This window comes from Heteronotia binoei, chromosome 19 (genome assembly GCF_032191835.1).
Source record: "Heteronotia binoei isolate CCM8104 ecotype False Entrance Well chromosome 19, APGP_CSIRO_Hbin_v1, whole genome shotgun sequence".
Taxonomy (NCBI): Eukaryota; Metazoa; Chordata; class Lepidosauria; order Squamata; family Gekkonidae; genus Heteronotia; species Heteronotia binoei.
Window position 1 is genome coordinate 2,856,886 of NC_083241.1, and position 21,391 is coordinate 2,878,276.

At 48.9% G+C, this 21,391-nt stretch overlaps 1 protein-coding gene across 2 annotated transcripts in view; it reads right to left on the bottom strand.

Annotated features, from left to right (window-relative positions):
• Positions 1-21,391, bottom strand: part of MAP2K5 (mitogen-activated protein kinase kinase 5) — a 267,295-nt gene that overhangs the window by 96,380 nt on the left and 149,524 nt on the right. The window contains exon 17 of one of the 2 annotated variants that reach the window (XM_060260130.1): positions 3,855-3,884. The exons of the other annotated variant lie outside the window; for it this stretch is intronic. Coding sequence (XP_060116113.1) covers positions 3,855-3,884 — 30 coding nt within the window. The remainder of the gene's footprint in view (positions 1-3,854; positions 3,885-21,391) is intronic. 2 annotated transcript variants of the gene reach the window in all.

The window sequence follows — 21,391 nt, forward strand, 5'->3', positions numbered from 1 at the left end:
ATTATTCAATAACCAGGATGGTGAGGCATCTGCATAATCTAACCATGCATAAATTAGCATGTGTTATTTGCATAATAATAGCAAGTTAATAGATGCTTAAAGAGCACAGACCAACACCATCTTTAAATCAGACATGGCTCTGGGCACTTTGGCCTGATTCAGCCAAGATTTCCGGGGGAGGGGGTGGGGTGGGGGAGACAATCCTCTGGGGAACAGGTCCTACGCACAGCCCACCGAAATAGCTAGAAGCTGCGCAAGACGTTCCAAGTGCTCTGTGCAGAACTCTCACTTGTTTCAAAAGGAGCTTTGGGGTAGACTGCGCGCAGTATTCAAAAGACCAAACGTGTTAAGGAGAAACCTGCAGCCAACCATTTGAACATATGAACATCCGAAGCTGCCTTCACTGAATCAGACCCTCAGTCCATCAAAGTCAGTACTGTCTACTCAGACTGGCAGCTGCTCTCCAGGGTCTCAAGCTGAGGTTTTTCACACCTACTTGCCTGGACCCTTTTTAGTTGGAGATGCCGGGGATTGAACCCGAGACCTTCTGCTTACTAAGCAGATGCTATACCACTGAGCCACAGCCCCATTCATGGCTCTCCAGGGTCTCAAGCTGAAGTTTTTTCATGACTATTTGCCTGGTCCCTTTTTAGTTGGAGATGCCGGGGATTGAACCTGGGACCTTCTGCTTACCAAGCAGATGCTCTATCACTGAGCAACTGTCCCTCCCCTGAAGGGTGACTCCATAGTGCTGAACATATATGAACATATGAAGCTGCTTTATACTGAATCAAACCCCCCTGATTGGTCTATCAAAGTCAGTCTTGTCTACTCAGACTGGCAGCCGCTCTCCAGGGTCTCAAGTGGAGATTTTTCACGCCTATTTGCTTGGACCCTATTTAGTTGGAGGTGCTGGGGATTGAACCTGGGACCTTCTGCTTACCAAGCAGATGCTCTGCCACTGAGCCACAGCCCCTCCCTGTGTCTCTCCAGGGCCTCAAGCTGAGGTTTTTCATGCCTACTTGCCTGGACCCTTTTTAGTTGGAGATGCCAGGGACTGAACCTGGGACCTTCCGCTTACCAAGCAGATGCTCTACCGCTGAGCCACCGTCCCTCCCCTTGTTTTATCCTTTAGACCAGGAGTGTCAAACATGCAGTTCGGGGGCCGAATCAGGCCCTTGGAGGTCTCCTATCAGACCTCCAAGCAACTGGCTGCTATCTGCTTCCTTCTCCCTGGGGAAGGAAGGAAAGTGCCAGGGCTTCCTTTGCCCAGTTCCCTGGATCCCATGGGAGAAATACAAAGAAAGCATCTTTAAGACCAAGGAGTGCTAATGTTTTACGTTTTTTAAAATATATATTTGTGTTTGTCTGTGTTCTTTTTAAAATTTATATCTCTGCTACCTGATCTTAAATAGGTAGACACAGGGCCCGGCCCGACAAGGTCTCATTTATGTCAGATCCGGCCCTCATAACAAATGAGTTTGACACCCCTGCCTTAAGACGTCTCATGTGGTCCTTCTGAAAAAAGAGGAATAACGTTCTCAGAGAGTGATGATGTCAGACCCTCTTTCCCTTTGAGCTCTGTCATCTGTTTGGGGAAGGAGGTATCGGAAGGCGTTTCAGCACGCAAGCTGCCCAAGCCCATCGACTGAGAGACCTCGTGCTCTGAGATGGTGTCAGAGTTCAAAAAAGGACGCGCTGTGGCTCAGTGGTGCAGCCTCTGCTTGGCATGCAGAAGGGCCCAGGTTCGATCCTCAGCGTCTCCAGTTCAAAGGATGAGGCCATAGGTGATGAGGCAACCCTCAGCCTGCTACACTGGAGAGCGGCTGCCAGTCTGAAAAAACAATGCTGACTCTGAGGGACGAAGGGTCTGATTCAGTAGAAGGCAGCTTCATGTGCTCGTAAGTTCCAAAGGCTGGTCCATTAGACCAAATCCAAGAGCACAGAGTGACAACTGAGAGTCATCCCATGGTCACCACCTCTTAGTCATACTTAACACAGCCACAATGTTCCCTCTCAGCTGTGGAGTTCTGTGAGCAAAAATTCTACTTTGTGAGCTACTAGCATTAAAGTTGTTAGAGCCAGCAATTCAGCTACTGGTTCTTAGTTTGCTCTGGAGCCATCCTTCCTGAGCGAAGACAAAAATGTGCGAGCCAGAGGCTAAAAAAAACCGGTGAGCTAGTTCACATTAGCTCAGCTTAGAGGGAACACTGCCACAGGCAGGGGTGGAATTCTAGCAGAAGCTCCTTAGCATATTAGGCCACACCCCCTGATGTAGCCAATCCTCCAAGAGCTTACACAAACTCTTGGAGGATTGGCTACGTCAGAGGTGTGTGGCCTAATATGCAAAAGAGCTCCTGCTAGAATTCCACCCCTGGCCACAGAGTATTGTCAAAACCTTCCCAAGTCAAACAACTTCTGTACAAGTGTTAGCTGGCACTGGACTGACATCGTGTGCTGCTGGAACCCTTTAGAAGTACAGCTGTCATGATTCCATCAACCAAAGCACAAATCAATCTCATGCAGGTGGCGCTCATAATATTTATATCCCGCTTCTCTACAGAAACTCGTCCAGTGCAGCTTTCAGCACAAAATCACCAACAAAACGCTAAAAACCAAATAACAGTAGCAATAAAAGCAGAATAAAAATGGACACTTTAAAACCCCACCAGATTAAATTTGGGAAGATCTTCAAAATGCTAAAACCAACCAGCATAACCCCCCCCCCCCCACAAAGGACATTTGGAAAACAGCAATGGGTAAAAAAAGCATGAGACTCCGTAGGACAACGGAATTAAGAGACTTGTACAAATAAACACTTATTCCCTTCCTCCCCCCACCAGCCTGTTCCTCGTAAGACTCGGGTATCCAGATGAGCCATTTTGTCTATGGAGACAAAAGCGCCTCTCTTGGTTTAGTTTACACTCACTTACGCCACTTGAGGAGCAGACAGCCATACTGATCATGCTGCCGTTTAAGTGCGTGCATTAACAGAGACAAAGTGGATTGTGTGTTCCTCTACAGGAGGTCCTTCCTGGGGGGTCAGAGCTCCCCTCCCCATAACAACTGATTAATTGGGAGAGGCACCAATCACCAAACAAACAGAAGGAAATGGGATATGGCAGCAATTAGGCCTAATAGTTGGGGTTCCTCTCACGTCAGTTTCTGGGAGGAAGCTATCATCAGGGTTCCAGTAGGCACCGACTGGGGTTAGCTGTGAAATCTACCACGATATCCCTTGACCAATGGCACGCAGCAACTCACTTTAAAGAAGAAAAGCACCAATATACATCAAAACCGATGTTCCCTCTAAGCTGCAGCAAGTCTTGTAGCAAAAATTCTACTTTGTGAGCTACTGGTATTAACGTGGTGAGCTGCTGCATGAATTCGTGCGCTCTGAGGCCATCCTTCCTGAGCTAAGGCAAAAAAGTGTGCGCGGGAGGCAAAAAAAAATCTGTGAGCCAGCTCACACTAAGCTTAGAGGGAACACTGATCAAAACCCCAATCAGAGCCCCCGAAACCAGCTAAACTGCAGTGCTAAAACCATACATTTTTCAAAACCTACGTTCAAAAGAGATTCTCTATCTCATTCTATTAAATAAAGTTGTTTTATCCCCCCCCACACACTGCCCCCACCCGAAGCCAGGCCTATTTATATGGTCTCAGACAAAATAAATCTCGATTTAAAAACACCCACCACCACCAAAATCAATGTAGGTTTTAGACAACTGTGCAGATATCACTTTTTGATTTAATAGGGCAGCTTGCTTTGAACCTGGCTACAAGGCTCAACAACTGCTTCATACATAGGAATGAACGCCGCAGCGGCAGGCAGCAGTAATGAACATTCTTACCTGAGGATACGGGAACCTCCCGAGAGCAAGCTGGGAAAGGAAATAATATTTGTCTAGTTAGAAAGATTTGCACCAGGGGCTGGGCAGGGGCGGGGGGGCGGGTGAGAAGAGGTTTTCCTTGAGAGGAGGGGGGACAACATAACTCAAACATTTCAATGCAGCATTAGAGCATGAGAAAAGACACAGAGCAGGCACAGAAAGAGACACGGAAGCAAGAGAAAAAAGACCTTCTAAACAAGAACAGCTATTTTTAGAATGGACAATAAGCACCAACTAGCAAATCTGGAAGGCTTCCCTCGCCCTCCCTCCCAACCTAAATTCTGTTTGAAGAGAAACCTGTATTCCACATTCACAAACAAATGGTTGGTAAACGCAATCTGGAAGATTCTATAAATTATCTTTGTATTTCAGTATGGGGGGGAGCATGATGAACTCAGGATGTTTGGATGAGTACCTGGAAAAGAATTCATTTATTACAATTTTGATTCTTCCCAGCTTCTAGGATGGTCAGCATGGTACACGTATCACAGCCTTCTTCCACATTAGAAATCCACGGCAGCACAGTGGAGCGATTCCTGTGTTGGACTAAGCTCTGGGGGACCCTGGTTCAAATCCCCACTAGGCCATGGAAGCTGGCTGGGTGATCTTGGGCCAGTCACACACTCTCAGCCATGCCTACCTCATAGGGTTGTTGGGAGGATAAATCAGAGGAAAGGGGAGTGGTGAAAGCCACTTTGGGTCCCCCATTGAAAAGGAAGAAGACGACAAAGAAGAAGAAGAATTGCAGATTTATACCTCGCCCTTCTTTCCGAATCAGAGACTCAGAGCGGCTCACAATCTCCTATTTCTTTCCCCCTCAAAACAGACACCCTGTTAGGTGTGTAGGGCTGAGAGGGCTCTCACAGCAGCTGCCCTTTCAAGGACAACTCTGCCAGAGCTTATGGCTAACCCAAGGCCATTCCAGCAGGTGCAAGTGGAGGAGCGGGGAATCAAACCCAGTTCTCCCAGATAAGAGTCTGCACACTTTGTTTGGTGTAATAGTTAAGTGTTCAGACTCTTATCTGGGAGAACCAGGTTTGATTCCCCATTCCTCCACCTACACCTGCTGGAATGGCCTTGGGTCAGCCATAGCTCTGGCAAAGGTTGTCCTTGAAAGGGCAGCTGCTGTGAGAGCCCTCTCAGCCCCACCCACCTCACAGGGTGTCTGTTGTGGGGGGAGAAGATATAGGAGATTGTAAGCCGCTCTGAGTCTCTGATTCAGAGAGAAGGGCGGGGTATAAATCTGCAATTCTTCTTAACCACTACACCAAACTGGCTCTCTGTTTGGTTTAAAAGGCCAGATAAAAATTAAGTACACGAAATCTGTAAGCCTGGCTACTCACATACAGGAGAGGCATAAACACCATGGGAGGGAGAAAATAAGGGGAGAGGGCCAAGATGGGGAGAGAGGCAGAAATGAGAGACAAACAGAGATGAAAGCCTGTCTTCTTCAAATGCAGCATCCAGGGCTGCTTTTTTTTTTTTGAGCAGGAATACAGTCCCGGCTGGCTTAGGGTCAGGGGTGTGTGGCCTAATATGAAAATGAGTTCCTGCTGCGCTTCTTCTAAAAAAAAGGGTGGAATTCTAGCAGGAGCTTCTTTGCATATTAGGCCACACACCCCCTGATGTAGCCAATCCTCCGAGAGCTTACAAAAAAGAGCCTTGTAAACTCTCGGAGGATTGGCTACATCAGAGGTGCGTGGCTTAATATGCAAAGGAGCTCCTGCTAGAATTCCACCCCTGGTGTGGCCTAATATGCAAATGTGGCCCTGCTGGGCCTTTTCTACCAAGAAAGCCCAGGCAGCATCCATCCAATCTCAGCTAGGCATAAACCAATCGGGAAGAACTATGGTCCTCTGGCCTGGTACCAGGGCTACAGTCAGTGCAGGGCTGCGCGTGTGTAGTGGATGGTGCCCCTTATTGCACCAGGGGCACCACCTATTGCAACATGCCCCCCGCAAAAAAAAAAACAAAAAACCCTGGCTACTGGGCTGCCTGGTACTCCTCACGATCACAGCAAAGGTGGAAAGGAGTTGCTCTTATACCCCTGACCCCCAAGGACTGTGAGAGATTTAAAAGGTACACAAGATGGCAGATCCAAAGGAAGGCCAAGCTGCCTCCTGGGGTGTGTGGGGAGCACTCTAGTCCCTCCAGTAATGTCCCTCCAGCTCTACAAGACTCCAGTCACGGCAATCAGAGGCCAGCTGTCCCACCAGGACCTGCGTGGTTCCAGCAGCACATGCTCTGTCTCCTTTGACATGGCTGTGGGTCTTTAGCCCGGGCTCAGGCCTGATCTTTTCACTCCAGAGCAATTTTCCCCTTCCTGGTTTCTCGCTAGAAGGTGGCACTGGCCAGTTTGGTGGAGTGGTTAAGTGTGCGGACTCTTTATCTGGGAGAACCGGGTTTGATTCCCCCTCCTCCACTTGCACCTGCTGGGATGGCCTTGGGTCAGCCAGAGCTCTCTTATCTGGGAGAACCGGGTTTGATTCCCCACTCCTCCACTTGCACCTGCTGGGATGGCCTTGGGTCAGCCAGAGCTCTCTTATCTGGGAGAACCGGGTTTGATTCCCCACTCCTCCACTTGCAGCTGCTGGAATGGCCTTGGGTCAGCCAGAGCTCTCTTATCTGGGAGAACCGGGTTTGATTCCCCACTCCTCCACTTGCAGCTGCTGGAATGGCCTTGGGTCAGCCAGAGCTCTCTTATCTGGGAGAACCGGGTTTGATTCCCCACTCCTCCACTTGCACCTGCTGGGATGGCCTTGGGTCAGCCAGAGCTCTCTTGTCTGGGAGAACCGGGTTTGATTCCCCACTCCTCCACTTGCAGCTGCTGGAATGGCCTTGGGTCAGCCAGAGCAATCTTATCTGGGAGAACCGGGTTTGATTCCCCACTCCTCCACTTGCACCTGCTGGAATGGCCTTGGGTCAGCCATAGCCCTGGCAGAGGTTGTCCTTGAAAGGGCAGCTGCTGTGAGAGCCCTCTCCAGCCCCACCCACCTCACAGGGTGTCTGTTCTGGGGAGGAAGGGAAAGGAGACTGTGAGCCGCTCTGAGACTCTTCAGAGTGATGGGCGGGATATAAATCCAATATCTTCATCTACCTCACAGGGTGTCTGTTGTGGGGGAGGAAGGGAAGGGAGATTGTGAGCCGCTCTGAGACTCTTTGGAATGGAGGGCGGGATATAAGTCCAATATCATCATCATCATCACCCTACTTTTATTTATCTGACTATATATTTGTAAACTGTCTGCCCCCTGTTGTTTTTCTGCTTTCAAGTCCCAGCTGACTTACGGCCACCCTGCAGGGTTTTTAAGGCAAGAGACATTCAGAAGTGGTTCTGCCCTTGCCTGCCTCTGCGTAGCATCCCTGGTGTTCCTTGGCTTGTCTCCCATCCAAGTACTAACCAGGGCTGACCCTGCTTAGCTTCCAGGATCTGACTGGACTGGGCTATCCAGGTCAGGGTGGTCACAGTAACCCAGCTCAAAAAGTGTCAGGCCTGCAGTTAATTTAATAATGTGGAGGTAGAAAGTGCCGTCAAGTGGCAGCCGACTTACGACAACCCCCTCGTGGGGATTTCAGAGTAAGAGACATTCAGAGACAGTTTGCCGCTGCCTGCCTCGGCACCCAGGCTTGGGTATTCCTTGGAGGTCTCCCATCCGAATACTACCCAGAGTTGACCTTGTTTAGCTTTTGAGATGTGACGGGATCCAGATTGCATGGGCCATCCTGGTCACTAAATAACCAGAAAGAGAGCATTGCCCTTAAACAGCAACAACAAAAAACCTCACCAACTACCAAACAAAACTATTAATGATGATGATATTGGATTTATAACCCACGTGATACTCTGAATCTCAGAGCGGTCACAATTTCCTTTACCTCCCCCCCTCCACAACAGACACCCTGTGAGGTGGGTGGGGCTGAGAGAGCTCTTACAGCAGCTGCCCTTTCAAGGACAACTCCTACAAGAGCTATGGCTGACCCAAGGCCATTCCAGCAGCTGCAAATGGAGGAGTGGGGAATCAAACCCAGTTCTCCCAGATAAGAGCTCTGGCTGATCCAAGGCCATTCCAGAAGCTGCAAGTGGAGGAGTGCGCAAATCAAACCCGGTTCTCCCAGATAAGAGAGCTCTGGCTGACCCAAGGCCATTCCAGCAGCTGCAAGTGGAGGAGGGGGGAATCAAACCCAGTTCTCCCAGATAAGAGAGCTCTGGCTGACTCAAGGCCATTCCAGCAGCTGCAAGTGGAGGAGTGGGGAATCAAACCCGGTTCTCCCAGATAAGAGAGCTCTGGCTGACTCAATGCCATTCCAGCAGGTGCAAGTGGAGGGGTGGGGAATCAAACCCGGTTCTCCCAGATAAGAGAGCTATGGCTGACCCAAGGCCATTCCAGCAGCTGCAAGTGGAGGAGTGGGGAATCAAACCCGGTTCTCCCAGATAAGAGAGCTATGGCTGACCCAAGGCCATTCCAGCAGCTGCAATTGGAGGAGTGGGGAATCAAACCCGGTTCTCCCAGATAAGAGAGCTCTGGCTGACCCAAGGCCATTCCAGCAGCTGCAATTGGAGGAGTGGGGAATCAAACCCGGTTCTCCCAGATAAGAGAGCTCTGGCTGACCCAAGGCCATTCCAGCAGCTGCAAGTGGAGGAGGGGGGAATCAAACCCGGTTCTCTCAGAAAAGAGTCCAGTTGTTATTATTAATTCCCTGTTAAAACTTGATTGATACTCTTTCCATAGATGTTCACAGGGTAGCAGCTTGGTGTGCTAGATTTCAAATCCCTGATCAGCCCATTGATTAAATTGTCAAAGTCTTTCTCTCAGTCTAGCCTACCTTACAGGGATGTTGTGAATGGCGGGGGGGGGGAATATATTGTTCCTTGAGATAGGGCCAGAAAAAAAAGTAATAAGAATTAATAACAAGTGTGGGTTAACGACTGACAAACTGCAACAGCAATTCAACTTCAAGCACAACAGATACATTTGTTATGCAAATCAATGCAGACTAAATTATGCTTATGTAAGCAAATGTATGCAAATGTTAATTAATTCTGAATGCAGAACTGGGTTTCATTCGTGCAGCGACTGGTTTATTTGAACAGAGTACGCACAAAGTGAACTATATATATTTGGGGGTGGGGGGGGGGAAATTCATTTTTCAGGTGTATGTGTGCGTGTATACACAGAGAAAACGTGGTCCTGTGGGGTTTTCAAGGCAAGGGACATTCAGAGGTGGTTTGCCGTTGCCTGCTTCTGGACTTCCTTGGGGGTCTCCCATCCAAGGCCCAACTGGGCCCGACCTTGTTTGGCTTCCGAGATCTGATGAGATCAGGCTACCCAGGGCCTTCCATGTCAGAGCAAAACAACATCTAGCACGACGGTTGCATTTGTGATGCAAACCAGCGCAAATTATCTTTATGTAATTAAATGTGTGCAAACATAATTTGTTCTGAATGGAGAACTGGATTTCATTTGTGCAGATTGGTAAATCTGCAGAGTACACAGAAAGTGAATTATATACTTTTGGGGGTGAGGGGTGGGGAGAGACTATTCGGATTTGTTATGTATGCCTGAACATATCAGTAGCAAGAAATCCAGTTCTGTGGCTCCAAGAACCATCGTTCTGTTGGGTTGCGCCGAGTCCCCCTTTTCTTCCCACCCCCCACCCCCGTCGATTGTCAAGGTATTATAAATTAAGAAACTCACAAAAGAGCCTGTAATCTTCCACGAAATAGCCTGCAGATATGTCACTGTACTAAATGTGTTTCAGATTTAATGAAGCTTTAATGTCCTTTTTAATTTTGCCTGTTTCAGTATCACCAGGGGTCGAGCGAGGCAATCAACACTCAAGAGGATGGGTTGCTTTAAAACTAGGAAAAAACTCATTTGCTTATGAGTTGCACTGTATTTTCTTAATTAAATTTACTGAGTAAAATGGTTTTAAGTTCAGCCAACCAATGACCTCTGTATGTAGATTTAGATTTATAAATAGGCTAACAGCTACAGCAAAGAAGCCAAAAAAAAAGGGGGGGGAAACACCCGCCCCACAAAAACAAACAGATTAGAGTTTTGCCAACAGGATCCACGGAACAGAAGCTTTCTGAACATAAAATGATATATAATCCCCAGAGGAAAATTGAAAAGACAAATGCGTGTCAGTTAAGGCAGTCAATCAGTGAAGACTCCCTGCTCCACGGAAGGTTTGAGAACGTCTTCCCATTACTCCCTCTTAGCTTCTGAATCCTCCTCGCTTGACAAGTTAATAGAGCCATGCTTTAACACAGCGAAACCCTTTCTTATCTGAATCTCAATTATCCAACTCGCCTGATTATTCAGATTCAATAAGGAATGGAGGGGGAGAAGAGGCAGCAACCGGCACCCTTCTATCAGGCCAGTATCCCGTTCCTACTGAGGGATATACTCCCCTTCCACTTTCCTAGTGCCCTGTGCTGACCCCAGAGGGAGAGGGGTCAGCAACGGTGCCTTCCGGGGATGCCTCCTCTGGGCACCCCAGACGTCATGCCCGCATGGTTTGTAATTATTGGAAGCCAGAGGTCCCTAAGATGGTGCCCGCAAATTGGTTTTAGGATGTGGGTGGGGCCAGGTGGGGCTTTTGACTAGCAAGGCTTCTGATTGGCTACTGGCAGATTTGATTGGCTGTGCAGGTTTTTAAAAACACTGCTTTGGCAGCAGCTGTCACTGGCTGTCCCTGACTAGAGCCAAGGTCTTTTTGGTCTTGGCCCCTGCCTGGTGGAGCTGTCCGCCCGAGAACACATGGGCTCTGCGTGAGTCATTACCCTTCTGCAGGCATTTTGGTTGAGGACAGTGATGGGACAGTATAATATCTGGCACTCTCACACCCCCCCATGCTCATGGCCCACGGAAGGTGAAGATTTTTTTCCTCCGCCGTCTTAATAGGGTGCTGTTTTTATTTAGTGATATATCAGTATTTTAATGTCAGTGTTATTTATTTATTATTCATTTATTACGTTAAGCTTGTATCCCGCCCTCTCCGCAAGCGGACTCAGGGCGGCTCACAACATCACATCACTTCCATCAAAACCAACAGAACATATAAAACATAATTACATAATTAAATTATTTAAAACATTTCATGGTGCTGTATTAATACAGTACAGTACAGAAGAAGAAGAAGAAGAAGAAGATATTGGATTTATATCCCGCCCTCCACTCCGAAGAGTCTCAGAGCGGCTCACATTCTCCTTTACCTTCCTCCCCCACAACAGACACCCTGTGAGGTAGATGAAGATATTGGATTTATATCCCGCCCTCCACTCCAAAGAGTCTCTGAACAGCTCACAATCTCCTTTCCCTTCCTCCCCCGCAACAGACACCCTGTGAGGTAGATTAAGATATTGGATTTATATCCCGCCCTCCACTCCAAAGAGTCTCTGAACAGCTCACAATCTCCTTTCCCTTCCTCCCCCGCAACAGACACCCTGTGAGGTAGATGAAGATATTGGATTTATATCCCACCCTCCACTCCGAAGAGTCTCAGAGCGGCTCACAATCTCCTTTCCCTTCCTCCCCCACAACAGACACCCTGTGAGGTGGGTGGGGCTGGAGAGGGCTCTCACAGCAGTTGCCCAGTTCTGAAAGTTCGATGGTGACCATCAGTACTCTGCATGGAGCTCTATATAATGTCCAGTGGCAGCTCTCTCTTGGTTAAATGTCGAAGGCCTGTCGGAACTTATTTTAAGTTAATTGTTGCACTTTTGTTGTAAGCTGCCCTGAGCCCTGCTTGGGTGACCTAATAAACCAAATTTAATGACAACAACTAATAACCTTCACTGTGTGACTGAAGGTAGGCTGTGGCGGCCATCATGGCTGCGTGTCAACATTCCAAGCACACTCACAGGCTCAAAAAATTTGGGGATACCTGCTGTTTTTGTCTGAAAACAGGGACGAAAAAACACAAGCAAAATACCTAGTCCCTGATCTCTAGCTATGTAGCTGAACATCTGTGATCTAAACAAAGCAGCTTGCGAGCTGGGATGGTGCTAAGAAATGGCTGCCACATCCTCGCTCGCCTGCTGGAAGCAATCCTGAACTCACAGGAAAGTTAGAACTAGGATGAGCGAAGACCGGTTGACCCCTCCCACTCTGTCATGGAAGCTTGCTGGGAAACCTTGGGCCAATCACACACTTTCAGCTTAACCTACCTCACAGGGTTGTTGTGAAGCTAAAAGGAAGAAGACTGCAGAATTATACCCCGCCCTTCCCTCTGAATCAGTCTCAGAATGGTTTACAATCTTCTATATCTTCTCCCCTCACAACAGACCCCCCTGTGAGGTGGGTGGGGCTGAGATGGCTCTCACAGCAGCTGTCCTTTCAAGGACAACCTCTGCCAGAGCTCTGGCTGACCCAAGGCCTTTCCAGCAGGTGCAAGTGGAGGAGTGGGGAATCAAACCTGGTTCTCCCAGATAAGAGAGCTCTGGCTGACCCAAGGCCATTCCAGCAGCTGCAAGTGGAGGAGTGGGGAATCAAACCCGGTTCTCCCAGGTAAGAGAGCTCTGGCTGACCCAAGGCCATTCCAGCAGGTGCAAGTGGAGGAGTGGGGAATCAAACCTGGTTCTCCCAGATAAGAGAGCTATGGCTGACCCAAGGCCATTCCAGCAGCTGCAAGTGGAGGAGTGGGGAATCAAACCTGGTTCTCCCAGATAAGAGAGCTCTGGCTGACCCAAGGCCATTCCAGCAGGTGCAAGTGGAGGAGGGGGGGAATCAAACCCGGTTCTCCCAGATAAGAGAGCTCTGGCTGACCCAAGGCCATTCCAGCAGCTGCAAGTGGAGGAGTGGGGAATCAAACCCGGTTCTCCCAGATAAGAGAGCTGTGGCTAACCCAAGACCATTCCAGCAGGTGCAAGTGGAGGAGTGGGGAATCAAACCCGGTTCTCCCAGATAAGAGAGCTCTGGCTAACCCAAGGCCATTCCAGCAGGCGCAAGTGGAGGAGTGGGGACTCAAACCCGGTTCTCCCAGATAAGAGAGCTGTGGCTAACCCAACGCCATTCCAGCAGGCGTAAGTGGAGGAGTGGGGAATCAAACCCGGTTCTCCCAGATAAGAGAGCTGTGGCTAACCCAAGGCCATTCCAGCAGGCGCAAGTGGAGGAGTGGGGAATCAAACCTGGTTCTCCCAGATAAGAGCGCTGTGACTAACCCAGGGCCATTCCAGCAGCTGCAAGTGGAGTAGTGGGGAGACAAACCCGGTTCTCCCAGATAAGAGTCCACACACTTAACCACTACACCCAACTGAAGGGGAGAAAATGCTGTGAGCCACCTTGGGTGCCCACCATGCAGAAAAACAGTATAAATACCCACACTAACTTATTGCCAGTTGACAAAAGGGCAAACAACTGCCATTGCTCTGGATTCAGTTGAGTGAAATCAGTCCATGGGGTGCCCATGGAGTGCTTGGGGGAGAGAAAGCCTTGAGGCTGCTGGGTTGCTCCCAGCCAGCCCCACAAGATACTGGGGAGCACAGGTAGAAGCAAAACGGAAACAGGCTGTGTTCAATTTTAATAGCATTTTGCTGTCCATCATGGGTAGAAGCCACGACACATTGCCCGAGCACAACACTCGCATTCAAAGGGTTGCGTGTGTGTCTCGGCTTCAATTCTGGCATCACCATAGATTCAGGTGGGTCACTGTGTTGGTCTGAAGCAATAGAACAGACTTTGAGTCCAGCGACACCTTTAAGACCAACAAAGTTTAATTCTGGACATAAGCTTTCATGCGCATGCACGAAACCTTATGCCCAGAGGTGGAATTCTAGCAGGAGCTCCTTTGCCTATTAGGCCACACCCCCCTGATGTAGCCAATCCTCCAAGAGCTTGGAATTCTAGGAAGAGCTCCTTTGCCTATTAGGCCACACAGCCCTGATGTAGCCAATCCTCCAAGAGCTTGGAATTCTAGGAAGAGCTCCTTTGCCTATTAGGCCACACCCCCCTGATGTAGCCAATCCTCCAAGAGCTTGGAATTCTAGCAAGAGCAACTTTGCCTATTAGGCCACACACACCCCGATGTAGCCAATCCTCCAAGAGCTTGGAATTCTAGCAAGAGCTCCTTTGCCTATTAGGCCACACACCCCTGATGTAGCCAATCCTCCAAGAGCTTGGAATTCTAGCAAGAGCTCCTTTGCCTATTAGGCCACACCCCCCCTGATGTAGCCAATCCTCCAAGAGCTTGGAATTCTAGCAAGAGCTCCTTTGCCTATTAGGCCACACCCCCCGATGTAGTCAATCCTCCAAGAGCTTGGAATTCTAGCAAGAGCTCCTTTGCCTATTAGGCCACACAGCCCTGATGTAGCCAATCCTCCAAGAGCTTATAAAAAAGAGCTTTGTATGCTCTTGGAAGATTGGCTACATCAGGGGTGTGTGGCCGAATAGGCAAAGGAGCTCCTGCTAGAATTCCACCCCTGGGTATGCCCAGAATTAACTTCGTTGGTCTTAAAGGTGCTATTAGATTCAAACCTTGTTCTCCAGCACCAACATTTTAAAGAAAAAGAATCTCAGGGGTGTGTGTGGGTCAGGTGTGTGTGTGTGTGCGCCTGAAACCCTATCGAACTGGGCTGGACAGACCAGAGGTCTGACTCAACGTAAGGCATATTGAAATGCACCTCTAAAATAGGAATAATTTCTCAGTGGGTTACTATTACAAACAAACGCCTTTTGCTGGGACTGAGAGCAACAGCAGCATCTCTTTAAGTGCTTGCACGTTCACAGGTCTGAGTTTTTCCTACAGTACTGCCCCCCCCCCCCGCAGCTTATATTAAAAAGCATCCTTTAAAAGAAACTTCCTTTCTCCCCCTCTGCCATAAAACTATTCCACGCCTCCAGCTACGCTGCTTAATGTTCTTCCAAGATCTGTACAGGCCCTGTCCTTCTCTCTGCATCATCAGAAGTATAACTAACACTCAGGAAAGCGCTACCTAAACCATTCAAGACTTCCCTGGCAGTTGTTTAAAAGCCAGAAAGAAACTGGAGACTCCTAATAAGAAGAAGTAAGCAGTGCATGAATTGTGGAGTTCACAGATTGGTTTTGGGTTCCTCAGGCTGTATCCCGGGTAACAGTCACATGCGATTTGTGGGTTCTACTCAGTTCTTGCACACGTAGAATCTGGTTTGGGCCACAGCTTTGGTGTGCTGGGAGAAGGTGCTCGAGTCTCCTCCTGCCAACATTTTCCTGACCGGAAGTGATCTATGGGGTGCTATTTGGGCTTCGGGGGCACCCTCCCCCAAGTGTACACCAGGTTTCCACCAACAGGCCAGTGCACCCCACAACCGTTGCAAAATGAGAAGGCTGAAGATAGTTTGGTGTACTGGTTAAGTGCATGGACTCTTATCTGGGAGAACCAGGTTTGATTCCCCACTCCTCCATTTGCAGCTGCTAGAATGGCCTTGGGTCAGCCATAGCTCTTGTAGGAGCTGTCCTTGAAAGGGCAGCTGCTGTGAAAGTCCTCTCAGACCCACTCACCTCACAGGGTGTCTGTTGTGGAGGAGGAAGGTAAAGGAGACTGCGACCACTCTGAGACTCTGAGATTCAGGTATAGGGCAGGATATAAATCCAATATCTTCTTCTCCATGTGTGGTGAGGCTGCAATATGAATTGGGCACCCCATGGGTTAGGACTGAGGAAAAACCCATGGCACAGGATATTTTTTTGGGGGGGGGGGGCAAACAGGATCCCTGATTTCTGTGCTCCATAATGTGTGGTGCTGAATCCAATGGGACCTCCAATTTGCAGCCAATGACGGATCTCCAAAGTACCACCTTGGATATTTCATTACATATTTTGCTAAACACTCTCGTTAAAATTTTTTGAATTTCTTACACCACCACATTTGCAGTTATGCTGAGAAGGGAACTTCCACATCCGGAGGTGCTAAACCTCTGAATCCCAATACCAAAAGACAAAACTGGGAGACGGACTCGGTCTCCCTGTCCTGTTGCTGGCTCTCCAGAGGAACTGAGTGGCCACTGTGTGAGACAGACAGGACTGTGTGAGACAGACAGAGGGATTACATGGACCCACACTGGTCTGACCCAGCAGAGCTCTTCAGATTTTTACAAAGACCTCAGTCTCTATGGCCTGTTTGCTTGGCCTTCCAGGTTCACTGCTGGACTACATGGACCACTGGCCTGATCCAGCAGGGGGGTCTTCTGATGTTCTTATGTTCATATTCAGGAAGTAACTGAGGGAAGAACATTTTGAACTTTTTTTTTTAAGCGCAGGGAAGCCATCAAGTCCCCCCCACCACCCTTCGATTACTCCGTACAACTTGCAAGTTGTTTTTTTTTTAAATTTACAGTTATACAGAAGAGCCGAGGATGACTTTATTTAGTCACATTCCATGTTTCTCAGCATAACTGCAAATTGAAAATAAGCACTCAAGATGCTGCTCGTGATCGAGCTAAAGAAGGACTTTATAGTCTGAAATGTTCTAAAATTTGTTCTTAATTACTTTGTGCACATTTTACACAATTAAATTTCCATCTCAGGATTTTGCATTTAGATTGTGCGCTGCCGTTAAACCCTCAATTTAGAGGAAGCCAGCCGCCAGTTTGGAATGCTCAGACGTCGGAAACTTTAAAAAACACACGCACGCAAACGGAAATAACAACTGGATTACCTGGCGCTAAAAAAAGGTAAGATTTCATTTCCAAGTCCCATTTGTAGATTTCTGGATACAAGGTTTAAAGTCACCCCTAACGTTCTACTGACAAAGAACTGATAAATATTAAATACTGCAAGAAGAAGCCTTTTCATTTCCCATTCCTACCTATGCCTGTTCCACCTCTTCCTTTTATTGCAGAGTTTAAAAAAGAATCCGAGAGGATCTAACAGCAATTTCCCCAAGTTAAAGTGCTTCGGAGTTTAAACTGGCAACAAAGAACAAGACGCAAACCGCCTTGAAATAGGGTTCCAATTAAATGAGAAGGATTGAGTGGAGCAGGCCCAAAAGAGGGGAAGGCAGGGGAGGAAAAGAGGAGTTACAAATTAATTTAATCTTCCGCCTGTAGCTTGTGCTGCACTCCAAAGCCATCTAAGGGTTTAGAAACAAAGCCATGCAAGGCTACAGAGCAAAAAGGTGACCCCCATGTTTAATGCACAAGACCATCAGCCGATAACCTGTGGAACAGGCAGCCCCTGCCAAGGGCTCTGAGTGCGAGACGGATGAAACAACCAACTCTGGGGAGATGTGGCAGCCAGAGAGACTAAAAGTCATGTTTAATTTACCTTCATTTGATGACAACTACAACAAATTATATACCCCTGCTGAATTTGAGTCCAGTGGCATCTTTAACACCAACCAAGTTTTATTCAAGGTATAAGCTTTCAAATAAAACTTTGCTGGTCTTAAGAAGAAGATATTGGATTTATACTCCACCCTTCATTCTGAATCTCAAGAGTCTCAGAATGGCTCACAATCTTCCCCACAACAAACACCCTGTGAGGTAGGTGGGGCTGAGAGAGCTCTGACAGAAGCTTGCATTTCAAGGACAACTCCTGTGAGAGCTATGGCTGACCCAAGGCCATTTCAGCAGCTGCAAGTGGAGGAGCGAGGAATCATACCCGTTTCTCCCAGATCAGAGTCCGCACACTTAACCACAACACCAAATTGGTTAAATGAGGCTAGACTTGAATTTTGTTCTGCTGCTTTGAACTAACACAGCTACACAGCTGAAGCTCTCTTCACTGCTGAATTCAACATTTTATCTGCAGAAGCCACTTCACGATTGCTTCGTTAACAATTCCCCACTAGCAGATCCGTGGCTCCTTCCAATTTCCCCTGCAGCTTCCGAATCTCCAAATAACGGGAGCAGGAAGCTGCGAGGGAAACTGGAGGGAGCTGTGAGTCAAAATACAGCCATGCAGCGACGAGTGGGGAACCGATCGCTTGACCAGGGGAAAGCAGATGGGCAGGGGCGGAGCGACTGCTAGCGAGGAACTGGTCTACGTGTGAGTGTGAAGCGCCGTCAAGTCCTTTCAACTTATGACAAGAGCACGAATTAACAACCTCTAAAACGGAGGGCCTTTGTGGCTTCGTTGCTTGAGCCGATCCCTCTCCTGTTGGGTCCTCCTCTTTTCCAGCTGCCTCCCATTTTTCCTAGCGTGATTTCCTTTTCCAGTAACTCCTGTCTTCTCACGGTGTGACCAAACCACAATAGCCTCAGTTAGGTCCTTTCAGCTTCTAGGGCAGGGGTGGCCAAACTGCGGCTCGGGAGCCAGATGTGGCTCTTTCACACATATCGTGTGGCTCTTGAAGCCCCCCCTCAACTCATTGGCTAGCTTTGAAAAGGCATTTGTCTCTTTCAATCCCTTCTCCAAACCAAGTCAGTTGGCAGCTTGGAGAATGCATTTAAAGTTAAAGTTGCTTTCTTTCCACCTCTCCATCCCCATCTATTTGCCTTCCTTCCTTCCTTCTCTCAAACGTCTGACGTTCATGTCTTGCAGCTCTCAAACATCTGCTGTTTGCTCTATGCGGATCTTATTTTAAGCAAGTTTGGCCACCCCTGTTCTAGGGAGAGTTCAGGCCTGAGAAAAAAATGTTGCCTACCTGTAACTGATGATCTTGGAGTGGTCATCTGTGCATTCACACTCATGGGATGAAGCACCAGCGCCGATCCCCAATCGGTAACTCCAAAGTCCGGGATTTTTCGCTGCCCGACCCCAGTAGACATTAGCGACAGCCCCAGTGCGCATGCCCACCTGGTGGGCGCAAATATCCCGCCAGTTCCTTCCCGCTGCCACCTATCAAGAGTACCATGACCGGCAGCAGAGGGGAAGGAGGGCGGGTAGTGTGAATGCACAGATGACCACTCCAAGATCATCAGTTACAGGTAGGAAACCTGTTCATCTTCTTTGTGGTCTCTGTGCTTCACACTCATGGGAGATAGGCTTACCTGGAGGAGGGAGCTGGCGGTTATGCAGAAGTAGCGGCTTGAAGGACCAGGGTACCCAGCTGTGCTCTGCGATGCTTCCGGGCATCCAAGGCATAATGTCGCATGAAGACATGAGGAGATGCCCAGGTTGCAGCCAAACAGATGTCCGCCAAGGAAGATTGCAAGATGACGTTAGTAATGGGAAGGGCTGCGACTGTGGAAGTGTCCTTCTGCATAATGTCAAAGACTGTGTCGTCAATGACGGGTTGAGGCTGGACCACAGGCAAAGACAAGGAATTCGCCATTTTAATGAGTTCCCCATAGGACTTCAAATCTTCAGAAGGAGACATTGGAAGACCCTCAGCTATTCTGGATTCTGGGGACGATCCCTCCTGTTGATGGCCCGACTGCTCTTCCCCATTGTCACCTGAGGTTGATGGCGATGACGATACGCTCTCAGCCGATGGTAAACCTGGGGCGTCAACGGCAATCCTAGTCGAGGAGGTTTTCTCGACATTGGGATCACTGGAGCGTGCCGGCTTCCTGACCAACTTCGAGGTCGAAGTCGGCATTGATGAACCTAGGCGCCGAGACTCTAGACTGGTGTGAGGCATCCGAGTGCTGGTCCCAGTCTGGGTTCTGAGGAGGGTACCAAGGGTATGGCGAATGATAGCGATAGCCCCCAAATGGATAAGCCCACAGTCGCGGGTCCCAGTTAGGCAGAGGATGAGGACATCTAAAAGGGTCCGAAGGCTCCCCAAATTTCTCAGGCTGGATCAAGGGCATCTTCGGTGTCGAGTGATCACTTGGCTGTGAAACTTCTAAATCCGATGCCGAGCTAGGATTGCCGCCCTCTTTTGAGTCTGCCAACCGTTCTATAGGGTTGACCTCCTGGTCGGAGCCGGAAAGGGAAGTCTGCAGAACATCCATTGGACCTGAGGGGCTCTTCGGTTGAATTGGTGGATTTTCTCGAGAGGCTCCCCCAAAATGATCGCCGGGTCCTTCGGTGGCGGAGAAGGGGTCTGCCTGTCCTGGTGCCTCTTTTTCTTCTTATGCTTCCTGGGCTCAGCAGAGTGAGAGTCCCGGGTCCCTTTGGCCTTCTTGGCCGGGGTCGTTGGTTCCGACTGGGATGCCGAGCCCACACGCTTGTGGGGGTGGTCGGCTCCTTGGAAAGGTTGGGTCGGTTGGCTCGACGAGACCGGAACCGATATCGATGCCGGGGTGCCCATCGAAGTGCTGGTTGACGCCGATGTCGACATCTGCAGGGCGAGAGCCGATTTTACCAGTGCCGCCGAATGTCTTGCCACTCGGTTTTTCCTTGTCTGCTTGGAAAATTACGAGCAGTGATGACAGGATTCCACCCGATGACCTTCCCCAAGACACAGCAGGCAAAGAGAATGTCCATCTGGAGGAGGGATCTTGCTCCCACACTTAAGGTACCACTTGAAAACCCCCCAACGCTTTTCCATAGACAGGGATGGCGGGAGAAGGGCGGGGGGGGGAACCCCGAAGGGTTGAAACAACTAACTAATAGTCTCTAATTTTTAATATATATATAGATATAACAGGAAATGAAGAAAAATAAGGAAAAAATGAAGAGAAACCTGGAGAAGGAAAAGGTAAATAACTACCGATCGGAATGACGAAAAACAAGTCTATCTGACGTGGCGGTAAAGAAGGAACTGGCGATATATTTGCGCCCACGAGGTCGGGCAGTGGAAAATCCTGGACTTTGGAGTTACCGATCAGGGATCGGTGCTAGCGCTTCATCCCATGAGTGTGAAGCACAGAGACCACGAAGAAGAAACTGAACGGAAACGGTGGTTGAAGAGCTGGCTTCTCTGGTGACCTGGGTACCATTTTGTTTCTGTCCATCTATCTTTTATCATGGGCAGGGTGGGGGGGAATGTAAGGATAGAAGGCCTGAGCTGCCATCTTGATGAACATGTTTCCTTCTCCAAAAGGAGAGGCTTGGGTGGGGAATGAAGAGCTGCTTGCTGGCCCAGAACCCTCTGCAACACAAAAAAAAATCAGGAGTGAAAATAAATGTGGCCAGTTTGGCTGACAGACAGATTTATAGCGGGGGGGGGGGGGTCAAGCTTGCTTGAAGTAAGAGCGAAACAGAATAAAAGTCTTACGTCTGAGAGCTGCAAGACATTAATGTCAGATGTTAGGAAGGAAAGAAGAGAGGAGGGAGGGGAGGGGAATAGGAAGAGGGAGAGTTGGAAAGAAAGCCACTATAACTTTAAATGCATTCTCCAAGCCACTGGCTGGCTTGGCTTGGTGGAGTAGTTTAAAGAGACAAATGGCTTCTCCGAGCCAGCTGACGGGGTGGTGGGGGCTTTGAGAGGCACACAATATGTGTGAAAGAGCCACATGTGGCTCCTGAGCCGCAGTTTGGCCACCCCTGATTTGTAGGCTAATTCCCCCCCTCTCTCTCCCCCCGGGTTCCCCAATGTGGGAACACCTTTTTTTGGTGCCGACCAAGTGTTTTTGGAAAGTGGGCAGGGCCAGGTGGGGCTTTTGCTCAGCAAGACTTCTGATTGGCCCCTGGAGATTTGACTGGCTGTGCAGATTTCTGAAAATGCTGGTTTGGCAGTCGCAGGC